An 18,339-nucleotide genomic window follows, 5' to 3' on the forward strand; every position below is an offset into this window, starting at 1 on the left:
AAGATCATCTAGGCCCAATATAAAAACATCTACTAATGTGTCATGTACCAACTCCACACAAGTCATGTAAACATTATGTACTGTGAACAATACTAATAAAAATACATAAATACAACACAAAAAGACAGCTGGTGAGTTCTACTAGTTAAATAGCTACAAATCTTTAGAAATGCCTTCTTTTATGTAAAATTGAAATTTACTTCCCTTTAATTCTGTACTGACAATACAGAGTAAATCTAATTCTTTGAAGATAACAATCTTGTCCCCTTTTTTTTGGTTCCAGGGATCAAACTTGGGACCTTGTGCTTGTGAGGCAGGCGGCAGAACCACTGAGCTAAATCCCCAGCCCCCTTTTCTTTTAAGTCTTATAAAGTTTTTCCAATTCTTATTTTGATTCTTCAAAACCTGTATCAATATAATAGAATATTTATTAATGGAAAAAGTATTATATTTTATTTCATTTTTTGATGATGATAAAAAATGAATCCAAGCCCTCTTCCATGGTAGGCAAGTCCTCCAGCACTGAGCTATGTTCCTAGTCCATGTATTATATTATAAACTTTATTTTACTTTTTGAAAAGTTTGCAGAAGTAAATTTTATGATGTATATATTCTTAAAATGTTCATTTAGTCATTTTTATAGTGGTCATCTTTTTCCTTTTAAATTTTAAAATAGCGGGCTGGAGATGTAGCACCATGTAGAGCTCTTGTCTACCATGTGTTAGGCCCTTGTTATGGCTTGCATTTAGATGCCCCCCCCCGCAAAGCACCATGCAGTCAAAGGTGGGGCTTTTTCAGAAGTGACTGAATCTAATGTGTGATTGATTCACTGTGCAATGCTAGACTTAACAGTGCTAGGATTAAGGGTGGGTGATTAATAAATCAGTCCACTCATTGGTTTGGTACCACCTTAGTCTCAGTAGCCTGGATATAATCTAATGAACAGAAAGAGGCTTGTCTTGTCCCTTGCTTGCTTGCTTTGCTATCTTCTGCCCTCTGTGAACTGTTTCTCCTCTGTAATGCCTGTCTACTATGCCACCCTGCCTTGGAGTCAGCCAATTATGGATTCAAATCTCTACAAACTGTGAACCACATAAACCTTCCCTCTGTTAACTTTGGGTGTTGGATATTTTGTCTCAGCAATGAGAAAAGTAACTAACACAGCCCTGTTTTCAATCCCTAGAACTCCAAAAAAAATAATAATAGTAATAAAATATAATGAGATTTAGATTTATGTTAAAAAGGAACTTAGAATAGACAATGATCAACAATAATCTTCAAAAAAATTTTGCTTTACGTGGATATTGAAAATTATTGGATTTATATTTGTTTTCAAGCTTGTTAAGGTACATGTTTTAAAGTCAGTTCTTCTCTCTCAATACGTAATGCTGTTTGTCCAAAGATGGGTATTTCCATTCAGAAGTCCTTTTCTGTACTGATTTGAAAGTATAATTGTACTGTAAGGAATGCTAAATGCTAATTCTCTCATAGCAAAGGAGTCCATTTTAAACACAGTTCATGAGCATTTATGAATCAGTTGATAACCTTAGAGATTCTGTTATTCAGTTTTATCCTTTGTTTTCAAAACAGTAATATGAGGATCAGAATATTCATAAAATACTTGCCCAAAGTCATTGTTTGTTTATTGGCAGAGCTTGAAATCATATCCAATCAATAATTTTATAGTGTTGTTTATGATACATCTTTCCTCTATAAACTGCTTTCAGGTATCCTATAGTCTTTGATTAGGTTAAACTTCTCAGTTTAAAGTTATTTTAAATCATTTTTAATAAATCAAATTAAAATTTCCCAATTATATAAGTTTAGAGATGTATTTCTCCAGGGACAAGATTTAGCCTCAAGATATAATCAAAGTCATACTCCAGATATAGTAAATAATTAAAGCATTTATACATAGTGAAAAAGTAACATTTTCAATATGAATAGATTTGATTTTTTCTATTAAGGTAGCTTTTATACTTTACATTAAGACATCTAAGTGAAACAATTTGATGTTTAAAGAATCTTATGAAGAGCATGACTTTTAAAATGTTTTTTTCCTTAGTATTTCTTAAGATTAACCGGTGTCATTATTTCAATGTAAAATGATTGCATTATTTGCATCCTTCTGTTCATTAGAGATACAGTAACTATTCCTCTGATCTTTTTTTCCAACTATTTTACTGTATCCAAGTATATCTTTAATTTGACTAGCCTTCCAGCCTGCATTTGTCAGTTTTTCTTGATTTGGAATAAAAGACTGCTTACAAAAAAGTGTCAGAAGCAAGTGATCTACTTTTAGGATGATATTCTGATGTTTAGACAGCCATAATGAGTGTAAGTTCTGATAACCATCTCAACAATTCGATTGATGGAGAAACAAATTTTATCTGTAAAATATATATATACAAACACATGATTTTATGTATATATTTATGTATGAATGAATGAGTGAGTTAATGCATGAATAAATAAATAAATGTACCCACACACGCTTTTGCAAGAATAAGAATTTCAGGTCTTCTTAGGAAGAAAGATCTGCTTCAAAAAAAAATGTTTTTTTTAAATAGAAAAGAGCACTCCCTGATTCTATTTTAAGTTCTATGAAGTTCACTATTTTATATTAGTGATCTCTTTTTGAGATCTCTTCTTCAACAATTGCAACTGAGAATTCAAAGCTCTTGGTGTTGGGCACAATTTTAACCAGTAGTGGTCATACTTAGAATTGCTTTTTTGTGTGTGAAAACAGAACACTGTGGTACTGCAACACTTAGAATTTGTGGCCAGTAGATGTGAGGAAATAACACACTTTCACCAACTGTTTCCCAGTCATATTTACATGCAGCCTTATGTGCAGATTTCATGTGGTCATCAGAAAATCAGACAGAATGAGCCAATTCTGTCTGGCAGAGCCATGTAAAAAGTCCCAATTTCTTTCTGGGCCAACACTGACCTTTTGCTTTTACTTACTAAAATCACCCATTATTTTCTGGAATCTTTTTAAAATGAACATTCTGTCATTACCTCATCCTGGTTTTTGTGAAGAATGTGGAAGTAGCAGCTAAGAGAATACAAGAAGGAAAGAGAAAGTTGAATAAAGGATAAAGGGAAATGGGATTTTGATGTTTCCAATTTTTATTTCTATCTATTTTTAGTATTATCTTTTGATCAGTGAGTTTGTTTACTTTGTTTTTTCTAGGTGATGGGAATTGCAGTGATACTAGAGGCTTAGAAATTGCGATAAAGCAACGTGTTGATGATGTACTCATTTCAAGTCTTCCAATGTTTTACTTAGTCAACAGGCCTCATATTAGCTTAGTGCCCTCTGTATACCCATTTCAAATGAATTTGGAATATAAATCTCTGAGTATGAACTGGGCACAAGGGGACCTTGCTCTGGAGATTGTGGATGGCCTAAATGGGAAAATCACTGAAAGGTAAGAATTACTGATTTATTTAAAAATTATATGTTAAGCAAAAGAAGGCATTTTAATCACAATTTTTATTCTTTTTTGGATACTACTGAATTTTAAACAATATGTAGTCTTAATTGATTTGGAAGTTATGTTGCAGGTATCATACACACTTTCTTTTTCTGATGAGAAAACAGGCCTGGAGAAGTTACATGGATTACTGATGTTACATAGTCAGTGGTGAAACCAGTGTTCAAACCCACAGAATCTGGCTCCAGAACGAGTTTTTTTCCAGGTGTCATTTTTTGACCAGTAACATTAGAATTACATAATTTATTCTAAAAATTCAATTTCTTCTACTGAAACTGAATCTCTAGGGATTTGGACTTGGGAATCTGCATTTTTTACGTGTATTCCCCATGACTACTTAATGTAATGTAAGAACTACTTAAAGTAAGTATTATATTATGTTATACTACCTTCTTATGTAATAAACCTGTACAATGGGTGGTTTTTTTCTTTTACAGGTAAACTGAGGCTCAAAGTAGATTAGATATATTGCCTAAGGTCACTCAAATAGTAAAGGACATAGCTATGATTCTGATCTGGACATTTTGTATCCAAAGACCTTGTTCCTAACACAATGCTCTATTCCTTCTAGACATTTTTCTAATAACTCTATGACTAATTATCAAATAAAAACTAAAACCTTTCTTTTAGTGTGAACATACATTTATAATGAGGTAATGAATAATGTTAAATGCTTTAAAATTGTTTTCTCAATGAAAGGACAGGATTAAATTAAGGCAACATACAGCTGCTTCTTAGTGAACCCAGTCAAGCATAATAATAACTATTTCAACTAGGATGACTATACTATTTGTGCTTTGGGATCATGTATCAGACTCAACAACACATATACAAAATATATTTGCTATAAAAGACATTTAAAAGCTGTTTGCTGAAGACATAAAATAATGGCATAACAAAGATGAAATTAATAAATGTGAAATAACTAATATTTTTATGACTAAATATTTGCAAAGAGAGTACAAACAGAAAAGAAAACAAGAGATGTAATCTAAATATTAGACAAGATGTAATTCATCCTGAAGAGGATTACAATAAGGAAAAGAATATTTCAGTAGTATAAAGGGTATAACTCAAAGAAGACAGAACAGGTATGAAAACATACGCAGTAAGTTACATACCATCAACATTTATAAAGCAGAAATTAAAGATGATGAGGGGAAATAGAAACTACTGGCAAGACAGTAATTCACTCCTTCAGTTTATGGTAATTCAAGTAGACAAAACAAGAAAGGATATAATCATTTGAAAAAATATATATTTGATCAATTTATTTTAAACTCTGTACCATAAAAATATAAAATACAGTTAGCTTTTCAAGAATGAATAGAAATTGACAAAAGTTGACTATTTGTTGGGCCACAAAGGAAATCCAAAAAGTAGGAGCAATGTAAGCAATATTCTTTGGTTATGATGAGATGAATCTATAAACAGAGTGTTAGAAGCTGTTTTCATTGGAGTAAAAAAGTTCTCTGAATTCTACCTCAAAGGAGAAATGTAAACTTTTATAGAATATTTAGAAAACAAAGATGTTGAAAATATTACCTCTCAGAACTTTTGTCATATATAGTTAAAGCAAATGAGACAGTCAGCCACCCTTAAATTTTACATTAATAAATAATGGAAGTAAAGTAAACATAATGAAAGAATAAATAAAATACAAATCCAAGGGAAGGGAGCCAGGTCCAGTGGTCTATACCTGTAATCCCAGCACCTGGGAGCTGAGGTAGAAGGATCACAAGTTTGAGCCTAGCTTGGGTAATTTAATGACTTAGCAAGACCCTGTCTCAAGAAAATTTTTAAAAGGACTGGAGATGTAACTCAATGACAAGGTTCAATCTCCAATACTGAAAAAAAAGAAGTCAATCATACCTATTTACAAGTGGATCTGAAATGTTCTGTTGTAAATAGCTTTGAAGCTAGGAAGAATGAAGGATTTGGAAGTTTTTTAAATCTCTGAAAACTAATGAAAAGATGTAGCAAAAATAGAAAAACAACTTCATGATCTATGGACTCACTTTTATTAGCGACACAAATTACACACCTATCTAATGTATATATATATATATACACACACATCTACATATACATAGAGATGTACATCTATGTAAATCTATGTGTACATCTCTATGTACATTTATGTGGAGAGTTGTGAAGTAGATATGTATGTTATTTTTGTATTAAAATTTGGTTGCAGAGAAAATACTGTACCATTGCATGAGAAGTTCATTTATGTATATACCCATGTAACATCACCCTTATCAAAGTATTACATTGTTATCATCCCAGAAAGTATTTCCATTAATTGATATCACTGTAGATTAATTTTGCTTTAAAAAAGAGAAATGTACCAACTATCAGTCTTTAATTTTTGATGTAATATTATAATAACAAACTAGGATAAATTAGCTTCAGAAGGTAATTAATGCTTAGAATGATTTTTATATAACAAGTTTCAGTACTTGTACATAATTGAGATGCATAAATATTTTAGTCTTTAATTTTAATCCTTACAGTTGCCAATATAAATCATTGAATAATGGTTGATGAATGTTTCATTCCTTTCTACTTTAGTTCCCCATTTAAAAGTGGTGTGTCAATGGCAAGTCGACTTTGTAAGGCTGCAATGTTAAGTAGATTTAAGCTGCTTGCCAAGGAAACAAAAAGAGACGATTTATTTAAACTGAGTTCATATCATGCAGCTAAGGTAAGCTCCTTAAAGAACAAAGTTGATCATAGAAATAAAAATAAAGACAATGTTGTAGTAATTAATGTTGATTTTACATAGCAAAAATTTATGGAATAGTTCCTGAATATAAGATACTACCATGTAATAGTTCAATTAATTTTTAAATGAATATGCCAGAAATTGAATATATAAATATATAAGAAATTGAATATAATAAATTATATAAATTGAATATATAATTAAATATATAAATATATGCTGCTTAAAATAGCCATCTTATGTAGTATATACTTATTCTGACAATATTGTCCAAAAGCTTTTATGTCATACATAGAGAAACAATATGGTTATATTTTTATGTGTATAACATTGTGTAAACCATAGAATATTAAGTATCCTAAAACAATAGCCATGTAAATTAACTTTCCTATCTTAAAGTTGTTGAAAAGTTTAATTCCAGAATTTAATTTAGACCTAATTTAATAGGTAGTGTGGATAGCCTTTTTCCCTCTTTAAAGTATTTGTGTTTTCATACAAACATATGTTTCAAGTGGAAAATTTAGAAGATTTTTTTAAAAATAGAAGGTAGACGTAAAGACATAGGTTCAATCCCTAGCACCATAAAACAACAACAAAAACCCAAAATATATAGTAATGTCACATAGTAATCAAAGGTAATAATCTTTTAATGTGAGCATATTATTTCAGCTTGTGTGTATATAGATTTTTGTATGGATATATTTTAAAACATTAAGATCATGCTATATGTTTTTAATCTTTTTATTAAATATGACATGCACAAACTTAATGTTATTGAATATTAAATAGAAATTTTTTATAAAATAATTTTAATAATATAACATTTTATGAAAGTCATCTTAAAGTTCAAACCTTAATTCCAAGCTATAAAGCAGTTATATTAACTATAGGTGTTTTTATATATATATATATGTACACATAAGTACATTTTTAAGTATTAAAAACTTTTATTATAGAGATTTTCAACCCCTTTATGACACCAAAACCAAAAATGATCTAAGTAAACTTTTATACTTAATAATATGTGGATAAGTATATAACTGGACAAGATGCAGGATATGGCGGCATCTGTAATTTCAGCACTCAGGAGGGAGAGGCTGGAAGATCAACACTAGTTTGAGGAGAGCCTGAGCTAAGTAAATAGTGAGTGCAACCCCAGCCTGAACTACAAATCAAGACCTTTACTCAAAAAATTTTAGAAAAAAATCAATGAAATCAAAAGTTAACCTCATTTAAAAAAGTCAACAAACTTGATTTCTAACAATCTAGATTAACCAAGAAAAAAATGAGGTAAAAATTATCAAAATCTGGAATGAGAAAGAGTCCTCACTCCAGACCTTTAAGAAGCTAAAATAATTGTAGCACAACCTTTTGTCAAGTATAAGGAACTAGAGGGATAAATTCAAGTTCAAAATTCATATAATTATCTTAAAATATATACAAAATGCATTTGACAGAATCTGACACCCATTCACAATATAAATGTTGAACAAACTCAGTTTCATAAAGCCCATCAACAGAGAACCTACAATTGATATACTTAATAATAAAAAGACTGAATACTCTTTTCCCCTCACCCAAGATTATGGAAGAAGTCAAGAATGTTGCCTCTTTCCATTTATATACGTTATTCTGTTCATTCTAGCAAGAAAAAGAGGCAAAAAAGTATCCATACCAGAAAAGGAGGAGAAATATTTTCCTTATTCCTAAATGATATAATTTTATAGGTAAAATATCCTTGGAATCTTCCAAAAACAGGCAACTAGATCATATTTGAATGTAGCAAAGTCACAGTAGAATAGGATAAAAAATAAATTGTACACTTGTATCCTAGGAATGGACACTCCAAAACTAAAATTATTTCAGGCATACAATCTCAAATACACATATACACAGGGAGGAATACATTAACAAAAGAACTGTAAAACCTGTACACAGGAAATGATAAAAACATTGCTGAAAGAAATTAAAGAGAACCTGAATAAAGGGGGGCGCTGTACCATATTATGGTTTGGAAAATACGGTATTATTAGGATACCACTTCTTTCCAAATTATAGCTTTAATACAAAAATCAAAATCTCTACAAGTTTTTGTTTAGAAATTAATGAAACAATTATAAAATTGATGTAATTATCTGAAATAACAGAGAAGAAAAAATTTTGAAAAAAAACAAAAAGTTGGAATACTTAACTTAATTTCAAAACTACAGGTGCACCTTGGCAGTATCACAGGTTTGTTTCCAGACTATTAAAATAAAGTGAGTCTCACAAAATTTTTGGTTTCTCAGTGCATATAAAGGTTAGGTTTACACTAGTCTATTGTAGTCTATTGTAAGTATTGTAAGTAAAACACCAAAGTACATAACTTAATGTTTTTTTGCTTACCCATAAGAGCAACTCCTCATCCAGTTTTATAAGATTCCAGCAATTCATTTACATTCTAAGGCTTCACTTCTAATTCTACTGCTTTTGCTATTTCTACCTCATTTACAGTTACTTTGTTCAGTGAAGTCTTGAGTCCTCAAAATTATCCATGAGTGTTAGTTTTATCATAAGATTGTATTTTTTTCAAAAGATTATGAGAATTTATCCACATCTTCGGGCTTTACTTGTAATTCTAGTTCTCTTGCCGTTTCTGCCACATCTGCAATTACTTTGAGGAAATCTAAAACCCTCAAAATCATCCATGTGTGTTAGAATCAACTTCTTCCAAACTCCCTTTTTAAAAAAATTAATTTTATTGGTACTCTTTTGATATACATAATGATCACATTCATCGTAAGGAATTTGTACCTGTACATAATATATCTCAATTCTTCTTTTTTTCCCATTGCCCTCCCTCTTAAATCCTGGTTTTATTTACAAAAGCTTTGTTTCCATTGTTTTTCCTTTCCATTCTCTTTTTTTCCTTTTTCCTTCCTTCCTTTCTCATTTGAACATTTGCTTCCTACTTCCCAATATCTATCATCCATTTTGGTCCTTATTAGCATTTTTGGTTTCTCACACAAGAGAAACAATGTGATATTTAAACATATGTGTGCAATTTATTTCACTTAAAAGTATGGTCTCAACGTGTATTCGTTTGCCTAAAACTGTCTCAAGTTTATCCTTCTTTATGGCAGAGTGGTACTCCTTTGTATATAAGAACCACACTTTTTTTACCCATTCATCTGTTGATAGACATCTTTTCAAGATTTAGCTGTTACAAATTGTGCTGTGTATGATGCTTTTAACTCTTTGGGGAAGATACCAAGAAGGGGAACAGCTGGGTCAAATGGAGCCTCTAGTTTTAGTTTTCTGAGGAATCTCTGTACTGAGTTCCATAGTGGTTTACCAGTTTATACTCCCACCAACAGGGGAGAAGTGTTCCTTTTTCCCCACAGCCTCACCAGCATTTGTTATTGGTTGATTTCTTGTTGATAGCCATTCTTTCTGGAGTGAGATGGAATCTCAGTGTTGTTTTAATTTGGATTTCTTGAATGACCAGTGATGTTGAATATTATTTTATATATTTATTTACTATTTGTACTTCTTTATCTGAGAAATGTCTATTCATTTCAGATGCCCATTTTCGAATTGGGTCTTTAAATTTGGGGAGTCTGATTTTTTTTGAGTTCTTTATATATTCTATTATATATTCTTTATGTATTAGTCCTTTGTCTAAGGAATAGCTGGTGAAATTTTTTCCTGTTCTGTGGATTTCACTTCACTCTTTTGCTTTGCAAAAAGCTTTTTGATATGAGATCCTGGTTGTTGATTCTTTGTAATATTTCTTGTGCCATTGGAGTTTTGTTCATAAAGTCTTTGCCTATACCCATGTCTTCAACAGTTGTACATATTCTATCTTCCAGCAATTAAGTGTTTCTGTTTTAATATTTAGATCTTTGATCTATTTCCATTTTAATTTTGTGCATGGTGAGAGATATGGGTTTGGGTTTAATTTTCAGTGTGTGGAAAGCCAGTTTTCTCGGCACCATTATTAAAGAGGTACTTTCTTCAGTGAAGGTGTTTTGCCCCTTTTCAAAGGTAAGGTGTCTAAGTGTGTTTGTTGTTTCTGCATCTTCTAATCTGTTCCATTGATCCTCAGATCTGTTTTGTGTTTTGTTCTGTTTGGTTTGGTTTGGGGTTCTTTTGCCAGTAAAATGGTGTTTTTATCATAGTAGCTCTGTAGTATAATTTCAAGTCAAGGATTGTGATGCCTCCTGCCTTTGTGTTTGTTGTCCAGAATTGCTTTTGTTCTTCTAGGTCTCTTCTGGTTGCAAATAAATTTTAGGATTGTTTTCTCTAGTTCTGTGAGGTATGCTTTTGATATTTTGATTGGAATTACATTACATCTATATAACAGTTTTGGAAGTATGACCATTTTCACTATATTGGTTCTGCCTATCAAGAATAAGTGATATCTTTCCATTTTCTGATATCCTCTTCGATCTTTTTCAGAGTATTATAGTTTTCAATGTAAAGGTCTTTTACTTCCTCCATTAAATTGGTTGGTAAGTCTTTCATTATTCTTGATGCTGTTGTGAAAGATGTTGTTTCCCTAATTTCCCTTTCAGTGAGTTTGTCATTAATATACAAAAATTCTATTGATTTTTGAGTATTGACTTTGTATCCCACTATGCTCCTGAATTTGATTATTAAATCTAGGTGTTTTGGGTGTCTTTTATGTAGAGTATCATGTCATCTGAAATAATGATAATTTAACTTCTTTCTTTCCTATCCTTATTCTTTTCATTTCTTTTTCTTGTATAATTGCTCTGGCTAGTGTTCCTAGAACTATATTGAACAGGAGTGGTGATAGTGGACATCCTAGTCTTGTTCCTCATTTTAGAGTGAAAGCTTTCAGTTCTTGACTATTTAGTACAATGTTGGTTTGTCATAAATGGCTTTTATCAGACTGTGATAAAGACCTTCTATTCCATTATCTGTAGGGTTTTTATTATGAATAGGTGTTGAACTTTGTCAAATGCTTTTTCTTTGTCATTGAGATGATGATGTGGTTTTTGTCTTGTATTACATTTATTGATTTGCATATGTGAAATCCTTTTAATGTTGTTTTTTGACCGCCTCTCATGAATCACAAATGTTCTTTTGTTTTGTTTTGTTTTTTGCACCAGGGATCAAACTCAGGTCCTTGTGCTTGTGCAGCAGGATCAAACTCGGGTCCTTTTGCTTGTGCAGCAGGCGGTGAAACCACTGAGCTAAATCCCTGGCAATCACAAATGTTCTTAATGACATATAGAACTGTTTAATCCTTTTCAGAAGGTTTTAAATGTACTTTTCCCAGGACTATCAGGAATCTCCATCTATGGAAGCCTCATTAACTATTTCTTTTTTTTTTCATATATTTATTGGTACATTTTAGGTATACAATACATTTACATTTATCATTGAGTGCTTGTACCTGAACATGATGTATCTTAGTTCTTATTTTTCCCCCATTACCTGTTACCATTAACTGTTTCTTAAACAATAAGACTTAAAAGTTGAAATTACTCTTTTTTCCATGGACTGCAGAATAGATGTTATGCAGGCAGCATAAAAACAACGTTAATTTTGCATCACCACCAGAATTCTTGGATGACCAAGTGCATTGACAGTGAGCAGTAATATTTTTACAGAAATCTTTTTTTTATGAGTCAGAGATCTGAACATGGCTTAAAATCTTCATTAAACCATGTTGTAAACAGATGTACTATAGTGCAAACGTTGTTCTAGTTACAAATCACAAGCAGACTATATTTAGTATAATTCTTAAAGACCATTGGATTTTCAGATTGATAAATGAGCATTGGCTTCAACTTAAATAGTTGCATTCAGTCTCTAACAGAAGTCAGCCTGTCTTTGAATTCAGTCACTGACTTTCCTACTTACAGTTCTAGATGGCATCTTCTTACAGTATAAGATGATTTCATTTATATTGGCAGTCTGTTGCTTAGTGTAGTCACATTGACCAATTATCCTAGCTAGATTTTCTGGATAATTTGTTGCAGCTTCTATACCTGTACATGGTACTTCACCTTGTACTTCAGTGTTATAGAGTAAATTTCATGAACCAACTTCTAGTTTCAAGCTTTTCTGCTGTAGCTTCCTCATTTCTCTAAAGAGTAAAGGTTTTCACCCTTCATAGAGTTAGGGCCTTGCTCTGGAGTAAGCTTGGTTTAAGGAAATGGTGTGACTGGTTTGAGTTTTCATCCATACTACTAAAATTTTCTCTACTCCAGCAGTAAGATTGTTTTGTTTTCCTTTTCATTCATGTGTTCACTGGAGCAGTTCTTCAAGGACTTTTATTTTGCATATACAACATGACTGTCAGGCCTATCTGAGCTTTTCATGTTTTCCTCGCTAAGCTTAATTATTTCTAGCTGTTGACTTCATGAGAGATGTATGACTCTTCCTTTCACTTGAAGACTTAGAGGCAGTCATAGGGTTATGTATTGGCCTGATTTCAGTATTGTTGTGTCTCAGGGAATAGCGAGGCCCAAGGAAAAGGAGAAAGATGTGAGAATAGCCAGTCAGTAGAACAGTCAAAACACACAGCATTTATCAATTAAATTCACAATCTTTTATTGTATAGTTTTAGTGCCTCAAAACAGCTACAATAGTAATACCAAAGAGTATAGATCAGTATTAACAGATATAATGAAAAAGTTTAAACTATTGTAAGAATTAACAAATGTGGTACAGGGACATGAAGTGAGCACATGCTGTTGGAAAAATGTGTCAACAGACTTGCTTGATACAGGACTACTGCAGACCTGTGATTTGTAAAAAAATATAATATCTGGGAAGCTCAATAAATTATAGCACAATAAAATGAGCTATGGCTGGATAAAGCAACAGTAAGACAATGTATTGATATAATGATAAATGTATAGATCAATAGAATGAAAATACGGCCACAAACACATGGTCAATTGATTTTATACAAAGGTGTCAACATAAATTCATGGAAAAAAGAATACCCTTCTCAACAAACAGTACTAAAACTGCTATATTAGACCATTTTCCCTTACTGTAAGAATAACTGAGGCTCAGTATTTTATAGAGGTTTATTGAGCTCACATTTTGAAAGCTGAAATTTCAAAACAGCATAATGCTGGCTCTGATGAGGGCTCCATTAGCTGTATCACACCAGACAGAGTGCATTTGAGAAAGGAGACAGAAACAGAGACAAATATCAAATGGCAAGACAGGAAACCAAGCTTTATTTTTCATGGCAGCCTTCTCCTGAGAACTAACCAGAGTTCCATGAGAGTGATATAAGCTCTTTCTGCAAGCAGTGCCTTCTCAACAGGCTCCACTTCGTAAAGATTCTACTATTTAACATTTCCACACTGACAATGAAGATTCCAGTACATGAGCCTTTGGGGGACAAACTCAAACTAGACCTACATATCAGTCATATTCATGGGTAAATACAGCAAGAATAACGAAAAAACAAACTTAGATCCTTGTGTCGATCACACCCAAAGATTAAATTTAAATGGATCTTAGATTTAACTATAAGAAATAAAATTTCCAAATAAATTGTTAGAAAATATTTACATTTTTAAGGAAAGATTTCTTAGATGTGAAATCAAAAGCATAATCTATAAAGGAAAGAAACTGACCATTTGGCACTAAAATTTAAAACTTGCTTTTCAAAAGTCATCATTAACAAAATGAAAATACAGACTACAGACTAGGAGAAGATTCTTGCAAACCACATATCTGACAAAGGACTTGGATCCAGAATATGTAGACCTTAAAATCTCAGTAATAGGACAAGGAAACAAATTTTTAGAAGAGGCAAAGAATATGTACAACTGTCCAATGAACACATTAAAGATGCCCAGTCTTATTAGTGTTTAGGAAGATGAGAAATTAAACCACAATGAGATGGCAATATACCTACTGAAATCCTAAGGGCTGACCATACCAGGTATTATTGAGGTTATAAAGAAACTGAATCCCTGTTATATTTCCAGTGGAAAACAATTTGATGTGTTTATTTACAAAGGTAAACAGAAATAGCATGTGATCTAACAATACCACTGGGATTTGGGAAAAACAAAAACTTATGTGCACACACAGACTCATATATGAATGTTTGTGGCATCATTATCATAAGTCAAAAACTGGAAATATATGTATATGTTCATAACCTGATAAATCCTTGAACAAGCTGTGATATATACCCATAAACGAAATATTAATCAATAATAAAAGGGAACAAACTACTGATCCGTAAAGCAACATGAATAAGTTGGAAAACATTTGTGGAGGTTTTTAAAACACTATTGCAGTAAAAGATACATTACCATTACCCGCCCCTAGGTACCCATTCACTTCAAAACACATTTATTTTATTGTTCTTGCCACTTTCTGAAGTAGCTCTGGAATTGCTCTTTCATAACTACCTTTAGTTGCACTGTTGTGGCTACCCGAATGTCCTAAATCAGTTTAAAGTTTTACTTTTCATGGTTATTTTGACTTTGGTGAAGGAAGAACTAGAAGTTGTAAGGTGCCAGATCTGGTGGATGAAGTGGATGAGGATACACTATGATATTTTATTCACCAGAAATTGTCATAAACATTATGAATCAGTTCAGAACATTGAGCAGCCACAAAAGACCCAGAAGAAGGCTTCCAGAACCGCTTCAGAATGTGCCAAGGACAGTGAGATGTGTGTTCAAAGCTTAATGACAGTGTGTCTTTTACTATAATAAATGTTATTTCTATTTAAATAATCATCATATTTTCTATCATACTTTATATACTAACTGAAAAAAGCCTGACACAATAGAGTATGTATTGTATTAATCGGTTTATCTGAAACTTTAAAACTAGAGAGAGAAAGTAGATTTGTAGTTGGAGCTAGGTTCAAGGACATGAAAACAGGTTGACTGCAGGTGGGTATAATGGAACTTGTTAGAAGTAATGGATTTGTTTTACAAACTATAGACTTACATTGGGTGAATTTTGTGGTATGTTAATTATACATCAGAAAAGCTACCTTAAGAAGTTATATGTTATTTTATAAAATCTATGTCAATTTATGAACATGAAACAATATTAATGATGGCTACCTAGGTTTTGGGATTATAGGTACTTTTTATTTTTTTTTATTTTTCACATTTTTTTGGTAATGAATTATATGTTTGCTCTTTTGGCTAAAAATGTTAAATAAGCAAAATTGCCTTTTAGAGTGTTGGGAAGAAAATTTTTTAGCTTTAAATATTAAAAAAGTAGGAAATCCAAAATTTTTTCATTAATTTTTAAAATGTAAGGTTAAATAAACAATATTAGGGCTACTTACTATTTAGAGGTCAAATTCTACTGATTTTATATGATTTGATTTTTTTTCCTCTCTAGCATATGTCTGGCTCCTATCAAGAAGCTAAAACTTTATTGAAATCCGACTTACAGCAACATGGCTATGGCTCCTGGATTGTGAAATCTCCTGATATAGAGCAATTTTATATGTGAATTAGACAATTCCTTGTCATATTGAACATCTTTTATTTTTTTGTGTATTTTGACTGGTAAAAATGTTTTTAAAATATTGGAAGTTTTCAACTTTCAAAATCAGAGTCTTGTACCAGCATTGTCTGAGTATTGCTAAAAATTAGTACATCTTCATGTCAACTTACATTGAAACGTTAGGGATTTTTAAACATTTTTCATTTGTTTTTGAAAAAGAATTACCTGATTCAGTGTGTACACATTTTTATTTATTTTTACACAGACATAAATTCATTACTCTTTTGCAGTTTAAAGAGAATTTATTTTGTCAAGATTTTGCTTTGAAATCTTGTAGTACACATGGCTGTAACAGTCAACATTGTTTCTGATATCATTTAAATTTTCTTTTAATTAAACATAGAAACCAGGAATAAAAATAATTTGTATTCATTTATTCAACAGGCATTTAAATGCTTAGTTTGTTCCACTCACTATGCTATATAATAGTAATGTAGTAGCTAAAAGATTCTCAAATCAAGTTCATGAATGCAAACTGTACATACAAATACAGAAAAATATTAAAAACATATTAGGTAAGAAGTCATTTGATATAATTAATAGAAGGAATTCATATATGTTTTAAATAAGATTGCCCACTTTCATCAATCCTATATGATCTACTTGTACTAAATGCTACTTAATTCTTCATAATTTAGATTAATGGGGTTTTCTAATTTATAGGTAAATAAAAATTTAGCTTAGTATTGATATTTGTTTATTCAGCAGTAACCTAAAAAGGAAAGTTTACTCTTCAGTTAAGACATATATCATTAATTAAATTATGAGTTTATCCCATACTTTAGCTTCTTTACCATATTCCTTGCCATTCTGTCAAGAGATATATTAAACCTTACTGGTTTCCAGGGTTTGCCCTCTTAGCTTGCATCTTTACTAAATTTATGAGTTTCACCCTATCCAATATAAACTATTGTAACCTGATAAAATTGGTGTACCTTGCTTTGCTGTCTATTCTAAAAGTATACAGTAGTAGAGTTTAGTTAATGAACGGCGAAGTTTTTCTGGAAAGACAAATTTATGTCTTTTAGTGGTCTAGACTCTATATAGTACTTAAAATATTAGGATGAACCATGTGAAGTTGCCACATTTTGTAAATTTAAAAGGATAAAATATGGGCAGTATCATAAGGATCAACACAACTATATTAATAAATTTCATTTCAGTCTCTAATATGTTTATTGCTTATTTATCCAACTAGTATTTTCTTGTTAAATACTTTTTAATCTTTTTATTAGCTAATTTCCTTTTGTGGCAGATTTCCAGTTTTTATTATTGTTTTACTATTCCTTAATAGTAAATTTGCCTTTTAAAATACAAGATATTTTCTAAGGTCTTAAGTTAGGCACTACCATGGAAATTAGTAAAATACAATTTCTTAACAAACATAATGGGTTTTTTAAAGAAATTTATAATTTTGAAGGGAATATAAAACAAATATACTCAACTGTTTTACAGACAGAATCTGGTAAATACCACTTACTCAACATGTATTCACAGAAGGTGCTTAGCCATATGCACTCAGTTGTATCTGATGTTTTGGTTTAAAGAGCAGAAAGCTTCTAACTTGGCAGAAGTACCAAGAAAGTAAAGGATAAAGGAGATGGCACCTACTAGAAAGAAGGCAGTCATTTAGTGGCAGGATCAAGAGTTGGATGTGAAACTCAACATTGACTATAACTTGTAAATTATTTAAAAACTATCTTATCTCAGTTCTTTATCTTTGAAGGATGAAGTTTGTATTAGTGATTTTCATTCTATCTTTAGAAGAGGGGCTTGTCTTAGTTACTTTCTCATTTCTGGGACAAAATACCCAACACCCACAATTTAAAGGAGGAAAGGTTTATTTTGCTTCACAGTTTGTAGAGGTTTCAGTCCATAGTCGATTGGCTCTAAGGTAGAGTGGCCTGGCACATGGACATGGCTGAGGAGAAACAGTCCACAGCAGAGCAGGCAGGAAGCAGTGAAGCAAGCCTCCCCTTCCCTTTTATCTCATCCAGGCTATAAGCCTTTTGGGGGGATGCCACCCACACCCAGGGTGAACTTTTCCATTATCCACACCCAGAACTATGCTAAACCAATAAGTGGACTAAGTTAGTATTAATTTAAACATACTAGTAGTATTTCTATTCATTACAAATAGTATTCATATTGATAATTAAATTGTCCTTTTAGTTGGTAGGAACCTTTTTAAAAACATCTTTCAGTATTTTTCTCATAGTTACTGTTTCTGATATTTTAAATGGTATTTTGTGTATTTCTCTGTTGCTAATATATAGACATGTAATTAATTTTTATATTCATCTGATAGTGGTATTACTAAATCAGTTCTATAGTTTATTGTAGAGGCTTTCAGATGTTTTTCAGAGTGCTATCCTGTGTGAATGATAGATTTAGTTCTTCTGTCCCAATATTTACTTTGTAATTTGTCTTCCTTTTTTGTACTGTCCATGACATGTGAATAGAAGTAGTGAGTGGTCTCCTGATCTTATATGGAAACATTATCTATTGATGTCTGTCTTATGAACATGATACACATAATTTTAGATAGATTATTTTTGTTACAGCAGAATTTTTCTGCCTCAT

At 31.5% G+C, this 18,339-nt stretch overlaps 1 protein-coding gene across 3 annotated transcripts in view; it reads left to right on the plus strand.

Annotated features, from left to right (window-relative positions):
- Adad1 (adenosine deaminase domain containing 1) overlaps window positions 1–16,949 on the plus strand; it is a 54,366-nt gene extending 37,417 nt beyond the window's left edge. For 2 of the 3 annotated variants that reach the window (XM_087193261.1, XM_021236458.2), the window contains exons 10-12: window positions 3,200–3,437; window positions 6,078–6,210; window positions 15,589–16,949. In XM_087193261.1, coding sequence (XP_087049387.1) covers window positions 3,200–3,437; window positions 6,078–6,210; window positions 15,589–15,702 — 485 coding nt within the window. In that variant the 3' untranslated portion in view covers window positions 15,703–16,949. The remainder of the gene's footprint in view (window positions 1–3,199; window positions 3,438–6,077; window positions 6,211–15,588) is intronic. The other variant, XM_004854994.4, reaches the window with a different exon arrangement.
- The last annotated feature ends 1,390 nt before the right edge of the window (window positions 16,950–18,339 follow it).

Source organism: Heterocephalus glaber, unplaced genomic scaffold (assembly GCF_053883595.1).
Source record: "Heterocephalus glaber isolate CG9 unplaced genomic scaffold, H.glaber_assembly_v1.0 deba00001586, whole genome shotgun sequence".
Lineage (NCBI taxonomy): Eukaryota > Metazoa > Chordata > Mammalia > Rodentia > Bathyergidae > Heterocephalus > Heterocephalus glaber.